General features: G+C 35.2%; 4 protein-coding genes across 6 annotated transcripts; 1 reads left to right on the top strand and 3 right to left on the bottom strand.

The window, feature by feature from the left end:
- Positions 1 to 103: 103 nt before the first annotated feature.
- Mppe (Metallophosphoesterase) lies at positions 104 to 2,743 on the bottom strand. Its single transcript, XM_076306700.1, has 8 exons — positions 2,597 to 2,743; positions 2,394 to 2,526; positions 1,961 to 2,170; positions 1,689 to 1,851; positions 1,478 to 1,609; positions 1,266 to 1,400; positions 959 to 1,190; positions 104 to 881 (listed from the first exon to the last, which is right to left on the bottom strand). Exons 2-8 carry the CDS (start codon positions 2,408 to 2,410, stop codon positions 709 to 711), a joined length of 1,062 nt encoding a protein of 353 aa, XP_076162815.1. The 5' UTR covers positions 2,411 to 2,526; positions 2,597 to 2,743; the 3' UTR covers positions 104 to 708.
- Positions 2,744 to 3,369: 626 nt separating this feature from the next.
- Mof (males absent on the first) lies at positions 3,370 to 7,382 on the top strand. The gene is made up of 7 exons (XM_076308115.1): positions 3,370 to 3,577; positions 4,119 to 4,378; positions 4,460 to 4,550; positions 4,632 to 4,759; positions 4,841 to 5,071; positions 5,150 to 5,394; positions 5,473 to 7,382. The coding sequence occupies exons 1-7, from the start codon at positions 3,385 to 3,387 to the stop codon at positions 5,690 to 5,692; spliced, it is 1,368 nt and encodes a 455-aa protein (XP_076164230.1). The 5' UTR covers positions 3,370 to 3,384; the 3' UTR covers positions 5,693 to 7,382.
- On the bottom strand, positions 5,434 to 8,232 carry Daao1 (D-amino acid oxidase 1). The gene is made up of 6 exons (XM_076308114.1): positions 7,897 to 8,232; positions 7,650 to 7,773; positions 7,074 to 7,219; positions 6,849 to 7,005; positions 6,486 to 6,770; positions 5,434 to 6,410 (listed from the first exon to the last, which is right to left on the bottom strand). The coding sequence occupies exons 1-6, from the start codon at positions 8,079 to 8,081 to the stop codon at positions 6,297 to 6,299; spliced, it is 1,011 nt and encodes a 336-aa protein (XP_076164229.1). The 5' UTR covers positions 8,082 to 8,232; the 3' UTR covers positions 5,434 to 6,296.
- A 140-nt stretch (positions 8,233 to 8,372) lies between these two features.
- LOC143145078 (uncharacterized) lies at positions 8,373 to 21,028 on the bottom strand. Of its 3 annotated transcripts, none has more exons than XM_076308111.1 (18): positions 20,846 to 21,028; positions 20,097 to 20,233; positions 19,580 to 20,011; positions 19,129 to 19,209; positions 18,914 to 19,064; positions 18,333 to 18,803; positions 17,963 to 18,232; positions 17,681 to 17,898; positions 14,910 to 17,599; positions 13,483 to 14,848; positions 13,039 to 13,405; positions 12,130 to 12,519; positions 11,712 to 12,050; positions 11,411 to 11,561; positions 10,861 to 11,299; positions 10,159 to 10,783; positions 9,671 to 10,082; positions 8,373 to 9,602 (listed from the first exon to the last, which is right to left on the bottom strand). In XM_076308111.1, the coding sequence occupies exons 2-18, from the start codon at positions 20,131 to 20,133 to the stop codon at positions 9,303 to 9,305; spliced, it is 8,739 nt and encodes a 2,912-aa protein (XP_076164226.1). In that variant the 5' UTR covers positions 20,134 to 20,233; positions 20,846 to 21,028; the 3' UTR covers positions 8,373 to 9,302. The 3 variants fall into 3 exon arrangements, with proteins under 3 accessions (XP_076164226.1, XP_076164227.1, XP_076164228.1); XM_076308112.1 differs by having other exon boundaries at positions 12,130 to 12,516; XM_076308113.1 differs by lacking the exon at positions 11,712 to 12,050.
- Positions 21,029 to 21,220: the final 192 nt, after the last annotated feature.

Genomic DNA, 21,220 nt, shown 5'->3' with positions numbered 1-21,220 from the left:
TATTCAGTGGTGCTATTGCAAAAAATAATAGGTCATTTTTAACATTTAACATTTATTTCGAGCAAACAGATATATACAGTTTTACACATATGTAAATATAAATTGTCTCTTCTAAACGAAATTTCCTCAACAGTATTATGTTAACTATATTTCAATGCACGATTATAATTTTTATTGACCCAGTTATTAGAAGAACTATAGTTAATTTTTTGTCGCATCCATTTTATAAACAATTACAGCAAATACTATTTTAGAAAGTACAACTTACAAGAAAAAGCGGTAGATTATACAGAAGCTATACAGTTCCAACCTTATACTTTGTAACTAAAAATGTACATATATTAATAATAAATAATCTTGACTTCGTTCCACGTGTTTAATATTAGGAGTTAAGTAAATGATTTTCGATTTATAGTACAAATGAATTAAAATTTTAATTGTTCATTCTTCAAATGTAAACTGTGACAAGATCAAGACATTTAGGAACATGTTCCAAGTACTTTTATTTATGTACGATAACACATCTTTCTCATTTTTAAGCAATGAATCATTAAATTGTTGTTGCGATATTCATCACATTGTTTGTTTCAAAACTTGACATAGATGGTAGCAGAATCACATGTATTGGACGGATCTTTGTACCTCATTTCTAATGCCAAGTTATCATTGTTATTAATTCAGAAGCTCTGATCATGTATATGTCCTCCATTATATTGAAGACATACGACTATAAATTGCATGACTCTTTGAGCAATAACTGGAAATACAAACAAAAATACTGAATGACAGAATGAATATTCCAACAAAGATATAAATCCATAGTTGTGGAAATCTTCCTGGTAACCATAAAATGGTAAATTCTACAGTTTTTTCTTGAGTATCTAAAAATAATAAAATATGTTTGAATGAAAAAAGATTAATTAGTTTACATATGAATGCAGATTCGTAATTTATTTACCAATATAGGCTAGTCCATATCCTGTATGAGGTGTACCCATCCTGTATGAACAAGTAGGCATTTGTACTTCATGAATGTCACCTACATCCATTCTTAATTGATATAATGGTGTTTCATACGGAGGTAAAATCCAAATCTCACTTAATTGGTCTGTTGCTGTATCTAAGCTGATATGCATTGCCTTATGCTCATGCCCAGTAAAAATAACTTGAGGAGACAATTCTTTCAGAACCTATTATCACAATGTAAATATTAATGAAAATCAACAGTGAAACTACATTTTTGCAAATGCAAAAAGGCAGCATACATTTTGGACAAAAGTACCAGGCATGAATAGTAAAGGCATATGACTGAATACTACATTTGTTGTATTTCTTTCTGCATAATCATTAAGAAAGGCATCTTTTGGAGCTTCTGGCATGGTATGAGTCAATCTGTTTACCTAATAAGTGAAGTAAACATATTAAGTCTGTCAATATAATTCAAAGCACTTTATACATTTATTTTTCATTTTATTACCTTGAAAAATGTTACTGTCTTATAAACTAAAGTGTCTGGTTGTGAATATGCAAAATTGAACCTATTATGAATATTAAACGAGACCGTATCCTCTTCTCCTCCAATATCATTATCACCCGGCAAATAAATTTTCTGAGAAGAAAAATATTTCTATATATACTACGACAACATAAACAATTTTAAACACGTTTCATGATAACTATAATTGTACCATTATATGATCAGGCATTTCAAATATAGAATCTAATCTTCCTTTGTATGCTTTAAAGGTTTCTGCACCAGCAACGTGACCTTCATCCATAAGGTCTCCTAGAAATGCAACAACATGAGGCTGAGAATGGTCCAAAGCTCTTGAAAATGTTTCCTTTAAGTACCTGAAAGTAAAACACTGTGGAACAAAACCGAGGTGAATGTCTAAATTTTTTTAAACGAATCGGAATTTATACATATTTGACAATTTAATCAACTGTTCATTATTCATACCTATCACTGTCCCATCGTGCTATCCATGCGCCAAAGTAATTTTCAGATTTTTCACCTAATATCTGTGGATCAGCAACAAGTAATACTTTGACACATTCTGAACATTCTCGTAAAGACCATTTGATCTTTTGTATACCATAGACTAAAAATTCATTGTATATTACAGTAATCAGCACTAGAAATCCAATAGCAATCACTCTATTTTTCAATCTGTAGAATGAAATTTATTAATCAAACCTCGAAGATATTTGCTAAGTAAATAATTACAAAATTTTAGTTATAATTAAAACATAAAAAGCTTTCTAAAGAATGTTAAAGAATATGAAAAACAATGAAAACAATAAGGAATCGCTTTGTATTTTTAACCATTGACGATAAAATTAAGTAAAAGCGACATACATGTCATAACGATTATATAATAAGCATGCTTCACCTGTTCCGTCGTAACATTTTGAAAATTTTTAATATCGTCTGATAACATTAATAATGTTAAAGCCAAAGTAGATTGATATATTCTTCGCCATAACGTTGGAAGAATAACGAACCTCTAATATAATTCCGTTTTCCTAGGACACGCGATAATCTAATTAATTAAAGGTTATGCGATTACAACAAATAAGTCCTTTAGTTTCTTACATTTGTAGTTTTCTTAAACAATTCGTGCAATTACGTGATAAACAATCGTTTGATCTTGAGTTTCACTTATCTTCAAGAAAGTTAAAAAGTTATCTACGGATCTCGTTTGAATCATGCTTAGTTCGAAAAAAAATCGATATTAATGAAGCGCTGCATAATTCACTATAGATGGAGACAATGGTACCATGTATGCGTATGGCGTAACAGCAATGATTTTTTAAACAAAATTGTCTACAATTTGAAATTGAAGTATTTAAAACACTATTTGAAGCAATGGGTACCAAAATGAATGCAAATAAATCAGTATTTCAAATGTGAAATCAATGGTTCTAATTGAATAGTTAGAAAATGAAGAAAAAATATTTTGTTTTGACTTACTGTCTACAAAGTATTAAATAACAAATTTTTATTTCAATATTGAGATACTTTTACTTAAACATAAAAAAAAATGGAGAAAAATGGATTTTTTAGAACAAGACATTATTTTAAATAATGCTTTCTCAATGAGAAATGTTTTATTGACAATTAATTATTCTTATAGTTAGTAAGATTCTTAGAGTCCTGTTTTAAATATCGTTTCGATGTCGTTTGAAGAAAAAAAACAAATTCGTCATTTCCGGTAAATGTGCTTTGAACAATCTAGTTACTTTTTGTGTATGTGTATATGCTGTGGAGAATTTCATGGCCGTATCGGTCGCGTTGCATCAGCGAGTGCAATGTTCATCTATTTTCGGACGTTTAGCAATGACGAATATCGTCTAACTGATCAGTGATTTATAGTTCGTAAAATGGCCGAATCAGAACAAAGGAATAAAGAGAATTGTACCGCGGGATCGAAGGAAACGATGGTAAAGCAAGAAAAGCGTGAGAACACGTTGACGAATGGCGGGAAGGGATCTGGCGATGACGCGGACAGTCTCGAGGAATTGCCTCTCGATATAGGCGAGCACTACCTTGTTCGCAGATCCGACGACTCTTGGCGTAAATATATTAGCATCACATGATACAGATAATCATTTTATCCTGACCATGTTCAAAATCGTCTAAAATTATTAAAAATAATTTGATCGCTTTTTTCATGTTTCGCATTTGCGTTTGTATTACCGGCTTTCCTCTGGTAAACCGTACTTGTTTTGAAAACATTATGATGTCATACACGTTTAAAGTCAGTATCACTTTAGAAATCAGACGCTATTAAAGGATAAATACTAGCTTTAACTGAACATTTGTTTTATCTTTTTGTTATTATTTTGTAGAATATTTTGATACCATTTAAAAAATTAAAAATACGTAAACGTGAAATAATGGATGAAAATAAATGTATTCGGTATTTTGTAAGTTATAAGTAATTTTAAAGGAAAATAAATTTTTATACCAAATTTAAACCTAATATATTAATAAATTAATTATTTAATATTGATAAATCATTCAAATCTGATATATTAAAAATAAAAGTTATTCTGAATATTGTTTTTGTGAACAATATTAATAATTGTGTTATTTTTCTTTAATTTTTGTGCAGACCCTGCAGAGATTATACAAACACGATATAATGAGAGTGAAGGTCACTATGAATATTATGTACACTATGAAGGACATAATAGAAGATTGGATGAATGGGTTCCAAGGGACAGAATCATGTCCAGCCGATTTGACATGAGCGATAGAAGCTGGAAGAGTGGAGATAGAAATTCTGGTACTGATTTATTGGCAGATTCTACGGATCGTAAAATTACAAGAAATCAGAAAAGAAGGCATGATGAGATCAATCATGTGCAAAAGGTATTTCTTCGTAAAGATATTTTAACAAGTTAGAAGTGCATCCATTAGCAAAGTTTATTATTGTATTATTCTTAATTATAGACATATGCAGAAATGGATCCCACAACAGCAGCTTTGGAAAAAGAACACGAAGCAATAACAAAAGTCAAATACATTGACAAAATTCAAATTGGTAAGCATTGATCTATTTCTTTTGTACTGTTAAACATTATGTGTGAAAAGGGTCTCATTATTTGCAAAAGTTCATTTCCAGGAAAGTATGAAATCGATACTTGGTACTTTAGTCCATATCCAGAAGAGTATGGCAAACAGCCTAAACTATGGATTTGCGAATACTGTTTGAAGTATATGCGTCTTGAGAAAACATATAGATACCACATGGTATGAAACATATTAATGCCTCTAAAATATTTAATCTTTGTTAAAAACAATTTGATTAACAATTTAAATGCTTAATTTCAGAGTGAATGTACTCACAGACAACCAGTTGGAAAAGAAATATATCGTAAAGGCACATTAAGCATTTGGGAAGTTGATGGTAGAGAACATAAAATCTATTGTCAAAATTTATGTTTACTGGCAAAATTATTTTTAGATCATAAAACTCTGTATTTTGATGTAGAACCATTTCTTTTTTATATTCTCTGTGAAGTTGATAAACATGGAGCTCATTTGGTTGGCTACTTTTCAAAGGTACTTTTTATTTATTCATTTTCTTGTATGTAATTAATCTTTAATTGTATCGTTTTATTGTATCTAATTTTCTTTCAGGAGAAAGAATCGCCTGATGGCAACAATGTTGCTTGCATTTTAACTTTACCACCATTTCAAAGGCAAGGTTATGGAAAACTTTTGATTGCTTTCAGCTATGAATTGAGCAGAATAGAACAAGCAGTTGGTAGTCCTGAAAAACCATTAAGCGATTTAGGAAAATTATCATATAGAAGTTACTGGAGTTGGATTCTTTTAGAAATCTTGAGAGATTTTCGAGGCACTCTCAGCATTAAAGATTTGAGGTAACGTCAACAAAAATTACAAAATCAAAACAAAGCAAACATAGTGAAACTAATAACATTTAATTATACAATTTACAGTCAGATGACGAGTATTTCACAGACAGACATCATTTCGACACTGCAGAGCATGAACATGGTCAAGTACTGGAAGGGACAGCACGTAATCTGTGTAACACCTAAATTAGTTGAGGAACATATTAAAAGTAGCCAGTACAAAAGACCACGGCTGACAGTAGACAGAAGCGCACTCAGATGGGGAGCACCACCTCGGAAGAACGTGAAACCAGGCAAAAAGTAGTGGAAAGCAGATGCAAGTTGAATGGTCTTTGCCACCGTGAGGTTCACGATTTAACGCATTTAACAAACACTTGACAAGCAACTATGCGTGATAGTTTGTAAAGATGTTCTCGAGTTTGTTAAACATGCACAATGCATTACAGTCTCCACTAAATATGCATCGTATGTGCGAGTTTCGTATCTATTTGGAAGATGACATGGATGAACACATTGATTTAGCTTCGTTATGTTTTCGGAGCGTAAAGATGATGAAAGGTGTTTCAGGATTTTCCTTACAGTTCTGCATTTTTGGCAGCATATTACGAGAGAGGAACGAGGTGACAGTATGAAATACCATGTATTCATTTGACAATGAAAGAAGCACTTTAGTTACGTTTATGATCTGTCGACTTTAGCGTGCGACTACAATCTGAAAGTATGAGCGTATTGTATTGCACGTAAAAATTATCATAATTGTACCACGCAGTATTAGCGCATATTAACGATTTTCTTCTGTAAATTCGTTAATAATAAACCGCATATATTCACGAACAATTATTTCACGTAGATTTCCCTGAATATGATTATGTTATTAGATATTAATATTGCATAGCACTTAATTATTGTTATAATTTTGCAACAGAGGATCTATGCATTTCCTTCGTTAATTTGATGGCATACTTGGCAGTTCCGGGAGCAGTACATACTCCGTATCCACCGTGTCCATAATTATGTACCAGCTGTAACACATGTCGTCAGTAGTAATGAAATCTCACAAAGAATTTAACAAAATAAATAATTCCTCTGAAACTAACAATAGCTTTAGAAGATCCATTTGCAATGCGTTCAGCCTCTACTCTAACATTATTTTCCCTATGCGGTCTTAAACCGACTTCCTCCCGTAAAGTTTTGGCCTTTTTAAGGGCTGGAATGAAACCCTCGCATTTTTCGCGAATCGCCGCAGACTCATGAGGGCACAATTTCATATTCTCAGAATCAAAACTCCTTGAGCCACCGAGGGTAACCACACCATTAAAGCCCGGTATAATGTAGGTGTCCAACTCGCCATAAAAGAATGTTTTTATCCACGGTGCCTGAACCTAGAGTTTTTTAAAAATTTGCAAATTGGACCTTGCTCTGTTAACGGAAAATAAATTGTGGGATAAAAGGGACTATACTTTGATTACTTGACCACGGATAGAAACGAGACGTTTATCATTACACAGAGACCGTGCACCAAAACCTGTGCAGTTCATAATTAAATTCCAATTTGCACTAAGTTCTGCCAGGGAATCAAATTTTCTTATTGCCAGTTTGATTCCACCTTCTTGTAATCTATAAATATGAGAAAGATTCTTAATTTTTATTTTAAAGAATAATGTTATTTGAGAAGAGTTGGTTACTTTCTGCGAGCCCATGGAAGGTACAGTTTACAGTCAGTGAGGAGAGTCGTGAAAAACGATCCATATTTCCAGTTACCTTCAACTAACTGAAATTCTTCATCCGTAGCTCTTCTGTATATTGGCACCAAGTTTTCAATCCAGTGATTCTATTACAAAGTGTAGAAAACAGTATTATCTTTCTTTCACCTATAAAACAATGTAAACATTAAAATTCTTTTTTAAGTTTGTGTAGTTAATTCCATCTCCCTGTTTTAATGAGACTTTTATTTTAAGCCTAAATAAAATATGACCTTCAAACAGTAAATAATTAATTTTAACATCGAGTCAAATCTATTATAATTATAATAAAATATTACTTTATATTCATCAAACCTTCTAAACTTCTGAATCAATTTTCAAAAATTTTATTTAACTTACATTGTTGTAAAAATGAAAGTACGTATTTTGTTTGAAGTCATTTAAATGAAATAAATAGATCTAGTGTTAGGTACTATCCAACATTCTATTATAAATACTTAAATAAAATTGGTACAAAATGTACACGTAAAGAAAAATTTTGTTTTGAAAGAAATAAACCTTAACGGTCTCTGGAGAAGAATTGGCAAACATGTAACCGGAAACACTCGTTACTCCGGCAAATGAGGCTTCATGCGTTTTACGAATATTGTCGTAATATTCATACGAATCTTGTAACCATTCTCTGCAAAAGAGTTCAATTGAAAAACATATAAATTTTTGTGGAAAAATTGTTGTTACACAATACTTCTAAACAAAAATAAAACGAAAATAATTTTATTGCTTCTGACTTTATCTTTCGATTCACCTCGTTATCTTTTCAGTTGGTCCAGAATAGGAAGAACCAACTCTGAATATCCCAGCAGCCACATGGCTAACGGTACGATCAAAGTCGGAAGCGAAAACTGTAATTTCGGCGTTACGTAACTCTCGTTGTAATTGCAAAGCTGTTGTTAAACCAACCACTCCACCTCCGACAATAGCTACTTTCATTTTTCTCCTCGATTGAAAAAAAAACTTTCCTCTTTATCGGTTCCAATTAAAGTATATTGAACCATACAGTTAAAACACTGAATCGTTGGGACTTGTAATCGTGTCAACGAGCGACTGACACAAGTACTTTGTTTTAGCAAACAGCTCTTATCTTCATTGAACGCACTTTTATTACTGAACATACTATATTATCAATATTGAAGCGCGTCGATAAGATGGTTTACATGAACTTCGAAATGAATGCGCAAAATTTATTAAAAGAATTACGTTTATTTTTAATACAAATCGATATTTTTCAAAAAATTGTGGGAATTCTGATAATTACGGGCAGTTGAACGTCTTTCTTATTAAAGACGAGAAATATCGTTTTGCGTAAAGCAGAAGGGTATTTGTGGAGTAAAAAGAAACGATCTGAGTTAAACAATGATCGATCAAGATTATATTCAACGAATATAAGAATTTAAAGAACTAGTTGATTAAGCTCAGCTTCACTTTACTAATTTATATTTGACTTATTCATCGATTAATATGAAATTTGGTCTAATCGCATCTATTACCGCATATGTACAGATTCTGTTTCCGTAAATAGAATAGATTCAAATAAAGAAAGAACAAAAAAAATAAAATGAACGGAATTGCATCAAGACCCATTTTTCAATTGTGTCTGAATTGAAGACAGTTCGTGGTAAACTATAAAAGTAAAATGTACAATGATAAATTCGCCTTTCACGAGTACCATTTTACATCTTCAATATTGTAATCGTTATTAACAATCGGTCTTAAAAGTCCGAGTCCCATGCTATAAAGTACATTCGTGTCACGCTTACAATCTCTATTGTATTCGATCCCTTTTTTTTTCTTCGTATCGAAAATATATCAAACGTAACACGAATTCGCCGAGACTTGGACGCAATGGAACACTTCGTCGCACGCGAATTCTTCGTTTCGAGGATGACGATCGTATTACGAAGAGCGAAGCTATTTACAATAAGCGAGAACAATTGATGAGAATTGTTGCTAACAATAATACATAATTTTCCTTAAATCCCGCGAAGAATTCCAATGACGGCAAGTCGCCTTCCTTCTAAGGCCACCCCACATACACACACTCCTGTCTTCTTCGCGGATAAATGAATCTGTTCGTTTGCTGTTCATTTTACAAGCTTAGCCTAGAGACGTTGCACGGTAACGTGGAACGGTTTATTTAAAATATGAAAAACCTTACGCTTTACTGCAAGGTTGTATCGTGTAATTCAGAGGAGGAGGTGGTACTAAAAGAGGTAATGGAGTGGGTGGTGGTGGAGCTTGAACGATGCTCGGAGTTGTAGGCGTTGTCGCTTGAGCTTCGCTAGGTCGCGTTGTAGAATTGTAAGCGGATAAATAACTTGGCCAAAGATGTGGCGGTGGAGGTGAACCAGGAGGTGGCGGTGGTGGAGAACGATCGTCCAGTTCATCCGAGTCGTCCATCATCATTGCTGTTAACGGAGTGACGCGCGGTTTCTTCAATTTTATGATTTTAACCTGACAAATAGAGCTCATTAGACTTTGAAATTTTTTACGATGAAAATATTACATAAGAAGAGACAAACCTTCACTTTTTTCTTTGCTTTTGGTGGTCGTGTTCTCTTTTCTTGTTTCCTACTCTTTCTGGAGCTAGACCTTCGAATTTCACGAATCCCATCTCGAGTAATCATAGCTGATGGAGGCGGAGGAGATGGCATATCCCCTTCACCGCCACTAGGACTCGTACCTTCTCCAGGTTTGATTCCATCCGCGAATTGAACCGATTTTTTGCTCCTTTGTTTTCGCTTGTTTAGTTTCATTGTCTTCGACTTTGTCTTGATTTGAATCTTTGATTTCCATGACTTATTGTCGCCAGTTTCATCTTTATTGAATTCGTTGTTCCTGTCTACTTCTAAGCCTTCTTTGTCTGCATTATCTTCACTCTCGTTTTCAGGAGTAGATAAGTCATCCAAGCTACCGTTAGGAACCAAGGATCTCCTGAAATGTAAATATGCAATAATTCAACGAAAAACAGCTTCGTCTCTTTAATACATGGGTACAAAAGGTCGCGCACCTGAAACCTTGCGCAACTAAAATTCCTTTTAAAGGTGGTGGAGGCAATTCTGGCCACTCCGTAGACTCTGTTTCTACTTGGACTTTACTCGTTTCGCTTGTCGTTGCTATAACAACTTCATCTACTTCATTTCGACGATTGTTTAATCTTAACGAAGACTTTTCATCGTCCTCTTCCTCTTCCTCTTCATCGTCTTCCGCCTCCTCTTCATCTTCTTCGTCATCTTCTACTTCAGCTTCTTCTTCTTCTTCCTCTTCTTCATCCTCATCAGCAACCGTTTCCTCTTCCTCCGTTAGACCAGAAGGTACGCTAACTGGCGCTTCTTCTTCCTTATCAGGAACTACAGGAAGGGGTTGCTGCTCTTCTACATCAGTTTGTTCTTCGGTTTCTCGAAGAGCTTTCAAGACAGCCGGATCCAAACTTGAGGTCTTTGGTTGACCACCATCGTTCGATTGACGCATGTTACTTTTCTCCAGCAACCGAAGAGCGCGTCGATTGATCCGTTCTATCCGTCTACGTTCCTTTTCCTTCCTCCTCATCTCGCGCAATCGTTTACGCTCTTCTCTTTCTTTGCGACGAGTCTCCAGAATAGCTTCATAATTATATACTGGCTGAGCTGGTACTTCTACAAAGAAAGAATCAGTTTTTAAATTCTCGAATATCCGCGTTTTGAACATTCGTTGAAACTTTCAATCCACTTACTTGGAGGTGCTACTTCCGTTCTGGAGAACGTCGTTTGTGTCACTGGAATTGGAACCGGACCAGGAACTGGCACAGGAACAGCGAGAGGTAATGGGACCGGAGACAATGTGGAAACTGGCGTTGATGAACTTATCACGGATGGAACTGGTACTGGCATAGGAACTGGAACTGGAACAGGTACAGAGATAGGAGGGACTGAAGGTACTGGAGAAGGCTGTGGGATTGTTGCCGAGTATATCATCCCTGCCGGTTGATCGACTGTCGAGGATTGTCCACCACTCCAATCTAACGACGTCGGTACAACTTGAAGAACATTACCTACGCGCACGACTTGGCTAGAACCTCGAACAATGGAAGCTGCCGTGGAATTTGTTGATTCTCTTCGCACGGCTGGAACTCCATTGAAGTCTGCAGGCACCACTTGTAACACATTGCCTACCTGTTAGACATTTAATATCAATATGTAGACAGTATTGGAAAATTATTTATAATATAAATGTTTCCAATGATTAAAGGATTCATTATATGTCCTCAATTATTAGCCACATACTTGTAACACTGTAGGTTGTTGACGATACAACATCTGCTGTTGCTGTTGCGGCGGTGATGGGTAACACACATTGGCATTGAAGTTATCAGAATAGTCATTCAACACTCCTGCACTATCATGTTGTTTCTTAATCCCTAGCTCGAGTTCTAATCTACAATATAAACAATGAATATATAAAGCGAGTGCAAAGCATAATATGTCCTTTTTTAGTGTTAAGATTAGTTGCTTTGCAGGTTTGGGAAGCAGCGGAAAGGAAGGGTGGCTAAGAACTAGGGTCCCGAACACGATACATGAGAATTACCTATCATCGAGGGACAAACGTTTTGGTGAACTCGTAGCTGAGTCGTCAATACACGGAGGATAGGTTAAGTTATTTTCGCTATAATAATATTCATTTCCAACTTCGTTTTCGTTGGTATACTGGAAACCAGTTGCGACTGTTTCCATATTGTCACCGATGTGCATTTCCGAGTCTAAAACGGTTGAATCTGCTGTAACCCTAGGCAGTCCTGACACGGACTGAACGATCGTTTCTATGCGTCTACCTCTCTCGGCACAGGTATCTAGTTTCCTATTATCATGTTCATCCTTCCTTTCCCTTGAGCTTTCGCTGACTCTACCTCGTCCCACAGAGGGTGATCTGGATTGACAGTAAGACTGCTTACCGACTGTCCAACACGAGCAACAATTAATATCGACAATATTTTGTTAACATTCACCTGGAAGATCGTAAACGTTCTGTCATTCTTAAACCGTGATCCGGACTTCTCAATCTCGACCTAGAAGTAGATCTGGTCCGCGACCGCGATCTCGATCTTGATCGCATCATCGATCGTGACCTCGACGTTGATCGAGAACGTGATCGCGTTCTTGATCTGGATCTAGATCTCGTACGTGATCTCGACCACGATCTCGATCGCGATCTAGACCCGCGTCTGAAGCGATCATGCGATACTCTGGGTGGTGAACGTCGTAATCGAGGTGGAGAACGACCTCTCGATGATGGCAGTTTTTCCGTTCTTCGAGTATGCCCGTGCCTGTCTAAATCTAATGAATCTCTGTCTTTTTCCCATTGTCTGTCTCTTCTCATACTGGATCTGCATTTCCTGCTAAAACAATATAGTACTTTTTAGATAATATCCAATCAAAAGCATAATATAACACGTCAATACTTTGAACCTGACACCCACATCGTATTTGTCCGTTTGAGTATCAAAGAATGTAATCATGCCCATGGAGTTTGCGTGCTACAATTTGAGTTTGACAAGCATTTCTTACGCTGCGTAAATATACATACAATGGTTATGTTTAGAAGCATAAAAAATGCTCGTCTAATTCAAACTCTACGGCGATGCTCATTCGGTCCATCCACGGAGCTCGCTTAGCACTTTTGGTATACATTCTCATGATCACCTCCAGTACTCGATTGATTATATTTATATTATATTTATGATTGTATTATTCGGAAAACATTGCCGGTACAAATTATTCGTTATATGATTTATGATCTACTTTGTCAATACCGAAATGTCAAGTTTTTCTTCGAAGTATCTTAGAAATTCGCTACTGCAAAATTTGAAGGAGCTATTTACATAGCGCCCAGACTTATAGTAAAGCATGCGTAATACCTTTGTTTGAATTTTGTCATTAAACGAAGAGGGCCCTCCAAGGTATCTCTTTCGATGCTGTCATCCCTATAGTATCCTTTCTCTTCATAATCGAGTTCCAGACCTTGACCATTGGGGTAAGAGTCCAACGATTCGTTTCCATCACGTGGCACGTTTTCAGACTCATAGGGCCAAAAGGATCGATCAGCTTCCTCTCCTCGGAATCTACCTTCTCTATGTCTTTCGGAATCTATGTTTCTCTCTCTTAGTACTTCCATAGGGTCGTATGATCTTCCTTCTTTCTCTCGGTCTCTTTCCATGAGATCATACTTTCTTCTATTCCAATCGTCGCGATCTCCTTTAGTGGATCCATACTTTTTAAAGTGGTCTAGAGATTTTTTAAACGAGATAATGAGTACTAAAATCAAATAATAAACGTAGAATTAAATAATACGCAAAGTATACCTTTGTTATATGTGGCAGTGTTGGATCGCGGAGGACTTCGTGTAGATCTTTCCCTTCTATCATCTGTTCTAGACCTACCACCACATCTCTCCTCGTCGATTCTACTCGATCGTTTCTCTCTACTTGAGGAAGCGACCGATTCGTCTTTCCTCTTTGGACTTTTACTTCTACTTCTACTCCAACTACGACTGTGACTCAAGCTGCGACTTCTCTCCCTTTCCCATGAAGTACGTGGACTAAGGCTTCTTCTTTTCCTACTGCGACTACTTGAAGGACTCGATCTTCTTCTGTTTTCAGCGTAGTCCTGTTTCGAATTTCTACCATCTCTTCTATCGTTTCTATCTCGATCATCAAATTTCTTATCTCTCTTTTCTTTACCACGGTCACTGATGCGTTTGTCATTGTCTTTCTTACTGGGACTTCTTTTTCTCTGGTCCCTGGTCGGTGATCTAAGCTGGTTTTCCGTGTCACTAATGTCTTTACCACTACATCGAGATTTCTTAAACTCCTCCATTTTACTACCAGTCTCTTTGTCACTTGACTTATATTCCTCGACACGATCGAAATCAAACTTCATCGCGCCTGGCGATTCTGATTTTGTTGTGATGGAAGTTTTTACCGTTATAGATAAATCTTTAGAATCCACTTTGACGTCAGTGACGGTAGTCTGTCCCGTAGAAACGATGTTACAGGCAGACGTGTCAGAGCTGGTTGTTTTATCACATTCAATTTTAAACTCGCTCGAAGGCTCCTCGCAAGGAACATTCTTCGTGTCGGTCTTCACGACATGTGACTCTCGCAATTTCTTCTGAATCGTCAGAAGTGCCGCAGCATGCTGTATGGGATCGTCCGAAATCAATTTCGCTTTCACACGTTCGTTATTACGTCGAACCAATAATTGTTTGGGGATCAGTTTTAGAGCTGCTTTCGCTTCGTTTGACTCATCCCCTTTCGTGCTGGCAGATGATACTACTTCGACACTTTTTGTATTTGACTTACCACGAGACTCATCGGATTCGTATTCAGCGAATATGTCCATCCGTAACGGTTTGTAATTGCTTGTTTCAGGACATGGTTCGTTGATAGGAAGCACACCGAGTGAAACTTCAGAACCTTTTGTTGCATCGAATTTTTTTTGAATCGTTTGATCCTCAACTTGTACACCCAGAAGTTCTTCAAACTCTTCTTTTGTCACTGTAGGTATTGTGTATTGGTCTTCCCGATACTTTATCTGAAAAGGGATATTGGAAACAGAAATGGATTCTTCATCAGACTTAATCGAAATTTCCTTTTTCAACTTTTCTTGAGAGAGATCTTCCTTAAGATTTATAGTGTTTGAGTTTCCTTTGTCAAATGTTTCCATATCCTGAAAAATTAAAAATATTAGTATGTAGTAGGAATTATTAATACGTATGTTACAAACATACCTCGGATTTTTGTGATGGTGCTGGAGAACTAGGACTGTACAATTCAATATTTTTGTTAGTTAATTTTACATCTATGCCAAATATATCTTTCAGTTGTTCTACACCCTGATGTTCCTTCATGATTGGTGTTGGTGTTTGCTCCTTTGCCTTCTCAAAGAATATGTCTCTTTGGGAACTATTTTCTAAGCTCTTTATCCGTGATTTACTTTTTGTAAGTTCTTCTGTATTCCATGATGATCCAAGTAAGTCTACGTCTTGAGATTTCCTTGAAAACAAATCGATAATGTCTGAACTCTTAGACATAGATTTCCTTGATTGCTGATCAATAATACAAACATCCTCATCTTTTATCTTGTTCTTAGGTAACAGCGAATCACAATGTTCTAACGATACTTTATCATTTTTACGTTCAAATTTATTTATATTTGTCCATTCAGCACATTCTTCTTCCCACATAACAGGAGCTTTAAGTTCTATTTTTTCCTCAGACTGTGATGCTATATCCCAACGACTCTTCTTACTCTTTTTAGTAACAACTATATCGTGCTTCATTGATGTATCTATATCGTTGTTAGCCGTAATTATTTCTTTCTGAATAATATCAATTGTAGAGACATTATCTTCAATAGTCTCTACCCTCTCATCTTTTTCCCGCAAATACGATTCCTCCTCAATATCCCATTCGTCCCTTTTTCTTTTACTTTTCTGTTCCATAAGAATCATAGCTTCCCTTTCTCCTTCTTCTTGTTCTTCTTCCCAGATTCTCATTGCAGAGAGTCGATCTTGTCTCTTCTTAGATTCTCTTGAAGTTTCCTTCTCTATAGAGATATATGTGTCTGTTTTTTTATCATAACGAACTTCTTTTTCTACTTTTTTTGAACCACGCATGGATCTTTTCTTGTTGATCAATAAGTCTGGTGCAGCTTCCAAACTATCAACTTCCCACTCATCTGCCAGTAACTGCCTTTTACTTACTTCTCTTTCTAGCTGTGTTAAAGATAATACGTTTAGAGTATCAAATTCAGTTTCACCCCATTTCTCCTTCTTCTGCTTATCTAATTTCTTGGAAAACTTTATCTCATCTTGTATCATATGCTGAGACACTCGTTCACTCTCTTTCTCCCAATCAGCTAGAAATTCATTACTACTTTTTTTCTCCTTGTCCCGTTTCTTTTTCTTCTTTGCATCACTGTCTTCTTCGATTTTTGTGGTCCCTTGCACCAGCTCTGTATCAATGCTTGAACACTTTTCTTTCAGACATTCATCCTTTTTGCTTCGCTCATCCTTTTTATTTCGTTCGTCCTTTTTTTCCACCTTTCGAAGGTCTTCTATTTCTGCATCTTCTATTTTCTCAATACCACTCTTTAATAGTCTCTCTCCTTTTTGTTGCGATATGGTCACAGAATCCATTTCCCATTCCTCTAAGTACCTTTCATCGACTTTACTCCGCTGCTCTTCCTCTTTATGAGTTTTATTACACACACTATTATCAGAAATCACTTTCTGTACTAATTCTTGTTCTTTACTCCAAATATCGTGTTTCTCAGTGGATCTTTTTCTAGATTCAATCTTCATTTCTTCTTTAATCTTCTTTGTAGGAACATGCGAACGCATTAATTTTGCGTTTTCCGGTGATGGAGACCCTAAGGGCGATTTTTCTATTGCTTTTATTATGTCTTTGTTATCATTCTGTTTCTTACTGTATTCCCGTTTCTGTTTAGACTTTTTGTTTACAATTTTCTTTTTCCTTCTGTCATCAGAAGAATCACTGTTACTAGAATCAGAACTTACTTTTCTTCTTCGTTTCTTTTTTGTCTTAGCTATCCGCTTTGCTTTCTTCTTTCGTTTTTCAGCCTTCCGTTTCTTCTTCCTTCGTTTCTTCCGTTTATCATCAGAGCTAGAAGAATCACTACTGCTACTGCTACTCTCACTGCTATCCGAATCTGAAAAGCTTGAGTCATCATTTGGCAACTTTCGTTTTCTTTTCCTCCTCTTTGCTTCCTCCTCGGAATCCGAAGAACTTGACGTGCTAGACGACTCGCTACTAGAAGTTACCTTCTTCCGTCTCTTCTTCTTTCTTACTTCTCTAGAATCAGAGTTTTCGTCACTCAAACGTTCCACTTTGATACGAACATTTTCCCAATCACTGGGAATCGATCTAGAATCGTCTGAGTCACTTTTATCGTGAATCTCTTTACTATCTCTTACACATTCATCTACCTGAATGTGCGAACTGTTCAAAGACATTTGATCATCCGTAACTTCTGAAGTTTTTTCTAAATTTTGCCGGCCCTCATCACCTTTGATCTTTTCCTCCACTATATTTATATCTACTTTATCTGATTTTCCAGGTATTTTATGTTCTACGAATACGAAATTATTGTCTTCCGGCAAATTGGTCTCTATATTAAATTCATGATAACTTAATGATGAAGTGGATTTGGTTGTAATCGCTTTTGGTGAGAATTCTTCTGATATAGGAATATCAGTGCAAACCATCTTCATGAATTGCTCGTACTCCGATGCCAATTTCTCATTGCCTGCAGATTGTAGTAATGATGGTGTTGATCGTCTGTCGTCATCATCGACTTCTTTGTTGCTAGAAGATTCGTTATCTTCATTAATAGTCTCTTTGTTGGTATTAATATCTTCCTCTACTACGCATGAACGCGGAGAAAATGTCTGTTGCTCTGAAACAAAGTTTATGCACTAGACGTATCTTTAAAAACCTAAAAAGAACAAATACTAAACAAAACACATTAAAAGCTTACCTTTTTCCGAAGTAGCTTCGTCTGATTTTACTTCACTCTCTTGTTCCTTTCGAGTGTCGTTGGATAATCTGTCTTCATCCTCACTGTCCCACTTTGATCTAGGGAGTTGCACACTGATGGGGAATTGCCATTTAGTTTTTTCACTGAACTTACACATGCCTGTTTTCGGATACCAATTACGAACACGTGGTGGCTTTTCTGTTTCTTCTGCATTATCTCTAGAATTGTTAGGATCTGAATGGGTAAAGGAAAATTGAAAAGATAAAAGACATTTTGATATACCGTGAAAAATCTGCTTCACATATCTCTCGCATCTTTTCACGACGATCAGCAGTGACGACTTGAAGAACCTGGTGATAATTAAGGAAAAGCGACATACGAGGATTTTCACAATAAAGTAATTGAGGTCTTCCTCGTTTGGTCATCCTCACTGATTCGGGAGGATATTCTTTAGGTCCATCAAGTCCTTCAGCAGTGAAAGCATATCGTTTCAAACGACAATCGTTTAGTAATAACATTTGCTCAAAGTAACGCAGATAATCCTCTCCTATTCTGTAATAAATATTTTGTTTTACATTTGTTTAATACATAAAAAAATATGTTTAAAATATTATACGAATGATAAATTGAAATATCTTTAAGTCATAGAAACCTGTTCTTTGAGGATCGTTCTGGGTAATCGCGTCTTCTAATATCAATAATATCATCCATTGTTATACCACACTTTTTAAGCTCCACCCATGAAGAAGAGTTTGTTATATCCCTCTCTTTTCCTTTATCTTTATCTCTGTCCTTCTCCTTTTTGTCCTTAACTTCTGAACTCCTCTCTCTTGAAACACTTCTTTTTTCCTTAAAATTCTCCTTTTTCTCTCTTACTTTTTTTTCTTTGATATCCTCCCACCTATCTTTTTCATTATCTTTTTTATCTCTTTCATCATCTCTTTTATCTCGACTTTCTTCATACTTTCCAGTATCATCTCGTTTATCTCTGTCATCTTTTTTATCTTTCTCTTTTCTACGCTGTTCCCTATCATGGGTGACCTTATAGTATCGTTCCTTGCTTCCATTATAATCTTTTGTTTCTCTGCTTATGCTTTCTCTTCGTTCCTCTCTACCATACCGCCTGTATAAAAAAATGTCTAAACATTATCTATGCATAGCAAAAAATATAAATAGTAAAGTCACATATAACAAGGATCATAATATTTATAATATAAAGAAGCATTTTTATACCTTTCGGAATATTTATTTTCTATTAATGACTTTAAAGCACTTTTACGAGAAACACCACTATCATCTTGTCTGTTTCTGTCTTTTACACTTTTTACATTTTCTAATAAATTTTGTCCATTCCTATTTACATAGTTTTCTTCTTCTAAACTAGCTATAAAACAAAGGAATTATTGTCAATAATCAATTTTAGCTTTAAGTACTGTACAATTAAATACCTGCAGCCATAGCTTCTGCCAATAACATTTTACTTTTAGACTCTTCTCGTCTAATTTCTTCAATAGCCAGTATCTTTTCCTCTGCATGGTTACATAATTAAATTATTAAAATATACATTTTATGAATATTATGAAATATATTAACATGTTCAATGTCTAGACCTAAAGGTATGGATCTAATTGTACACTTTGAGAGTATCAAACTTTTTATGCCAATAAATACAATACTTTTATTGCTAAACACTATTATATAGGTGATGTAACTGTGTTCTCTATAAGTTTAATAATTTTCAAATTAATTATACGATCGTTGATACATATTTGTGAATCTGGAACCTAGGTAATTTGTAGACATTTAAATCAAAACTACCCTGAACCATATAAAATCATCCTAACTCACATATAGGTCAGCAAACTGTGAACGTATTAAATTGAATTTATTAAACAATACCTGTTTTTTTTTTTAATTTGCCACCACCTGAATGACGATTATGAAACTGTTGCATAGAATCGGAATCCATACTTAATCCTGCACTTGATTCATTTTGTAAAGACTTGGCATCATTTGTCTTAGTCTTAGAAATTTTAGTAGAGTGAGCCTGAAGTAGACTGGATTTATTTGGAATCTTTGGCAGCACGCTGAACTTATTAACAAATGCCATCAATCTTTTTTTGGCTTGCACTTTCCCTAGCACAGGTTTAAGCATTTTAGGACTTTCCAACCTGGGCGTGTCTCCATCACTAGCTTGACCTTTGGTACTTTCTGGTGTTTCTGGCATTTGTATGTCAAGCAAAGATATTGGAATGTCTGGTGTTGGTTCTTCTGGAGCATAAGCATCCTCTGATTGTGACATTATGTTAATACTTTTTTTTCCAGGTTCTTCTACATATAAAATCATGTTACAATAATAAAAAAACAATGATGTCAGTACATTAATCGAAGTAAATGAATTGGAAAGGAAATTTACCTTGAGAAGGATTAATCACTATGTCTGTTTCTATCATCGACAAAATCTTATTTTATCATGCATGCGATTATTCTTTCAAGCAACTATTACAAGCATCGATGAAAGGTTTATTTTTCATGCTCAATACATGTCAGATTCTACAAAACATAATATGTATCATTTACACTTGTATTGAAATATATTTTAATCTTTTGCAACTCAAATGTACAAAAGCAATCACACTTCCTATATGTGAAAATAACTAATTGTATAAATAACTTTTTCCTTTATCCTCGCATGTTATGAGTTTGATAAAAAAAGAAAATCACACATTCATATAAAATAAGTGTAATACATTTCAAATAGAAACATTTACATGTACATACACACACACACAAGAATCTTATTAAAGAGCAGTCACACAATCTACACATTATCAATAATAGCAATTTTAATTTTTAATTTTCGTGATAAACGATATTTCTACAACAAAATTGATAAGCAAAATCTCAAAATATCGAACAATTCAAACCGTTTAAACATATTTTCATCGTAAAAATATCAAATAGAGTAACAGAGGGAGCTCGAATACTTAATTTTGATTCATATTTCATAATATTAAGAGAAACCCGCTTATTCTCAACAGAACTTTGTGAAACTGTCACTAGTCAATGAAATACAACAAGATCGCGAAGAGATGTTAAAAAAGAGGACCGAAGAGAACCAAATATCACAGAGTTATAGTGTTGTCGATCGTTACAGTAACTTACTCCATGCTGAGCGCTAAGTAACTGACGAATACATATTGCTCGTAATAAAAATGACGATATATTTCGCGTGTTACAGCTTGAACTTTTCAGCCGCGTAAACGTTTTTAATTCCACTGTTCTGTTTCTGTGCTCGTACAAGTCAAACGGAGCTACTGCGTGAAAAGCGTCAGACATTTTAGTCAAACGGCAGGCCGGCAACTACAGACACTCATGATGTAGCGAAAGCAAGGATACCAATAGTTGAGAAATAAATAAGGTATAGTGAGGAAACGTACTCCATACATAATTTTATTCGTCTTGAATTTTAATAAAATGGAAAAATTGAAATCTTGAAAATATTAATTCATTCAAAATTTCAACGTCTTACGTTTACAG

The sequence above is a fragment of the Ptiloglossa arizonensis genome, chromosome 3 (genome assembly GCF_051014685.1).
Source record: "Ptiloglossa arizonensis isolate GNS036 chromosome 3, iyPtiAriz1_principal, whole genome shotgun sequence".
Classification (NCBI taxonomy): domain Eukaryota; kingdom Metazoa; phylum Arthropoda; class Insecta; order Hymenoptera; family Colletidae; genus Ptiloglossa; species Ptiloglossa arizonensis.
The sequence above is the reverse complement of the archived record's forward strand: the minus strand, read 5'-3'. Positions and strand labels throughout refer to the sequence as shown.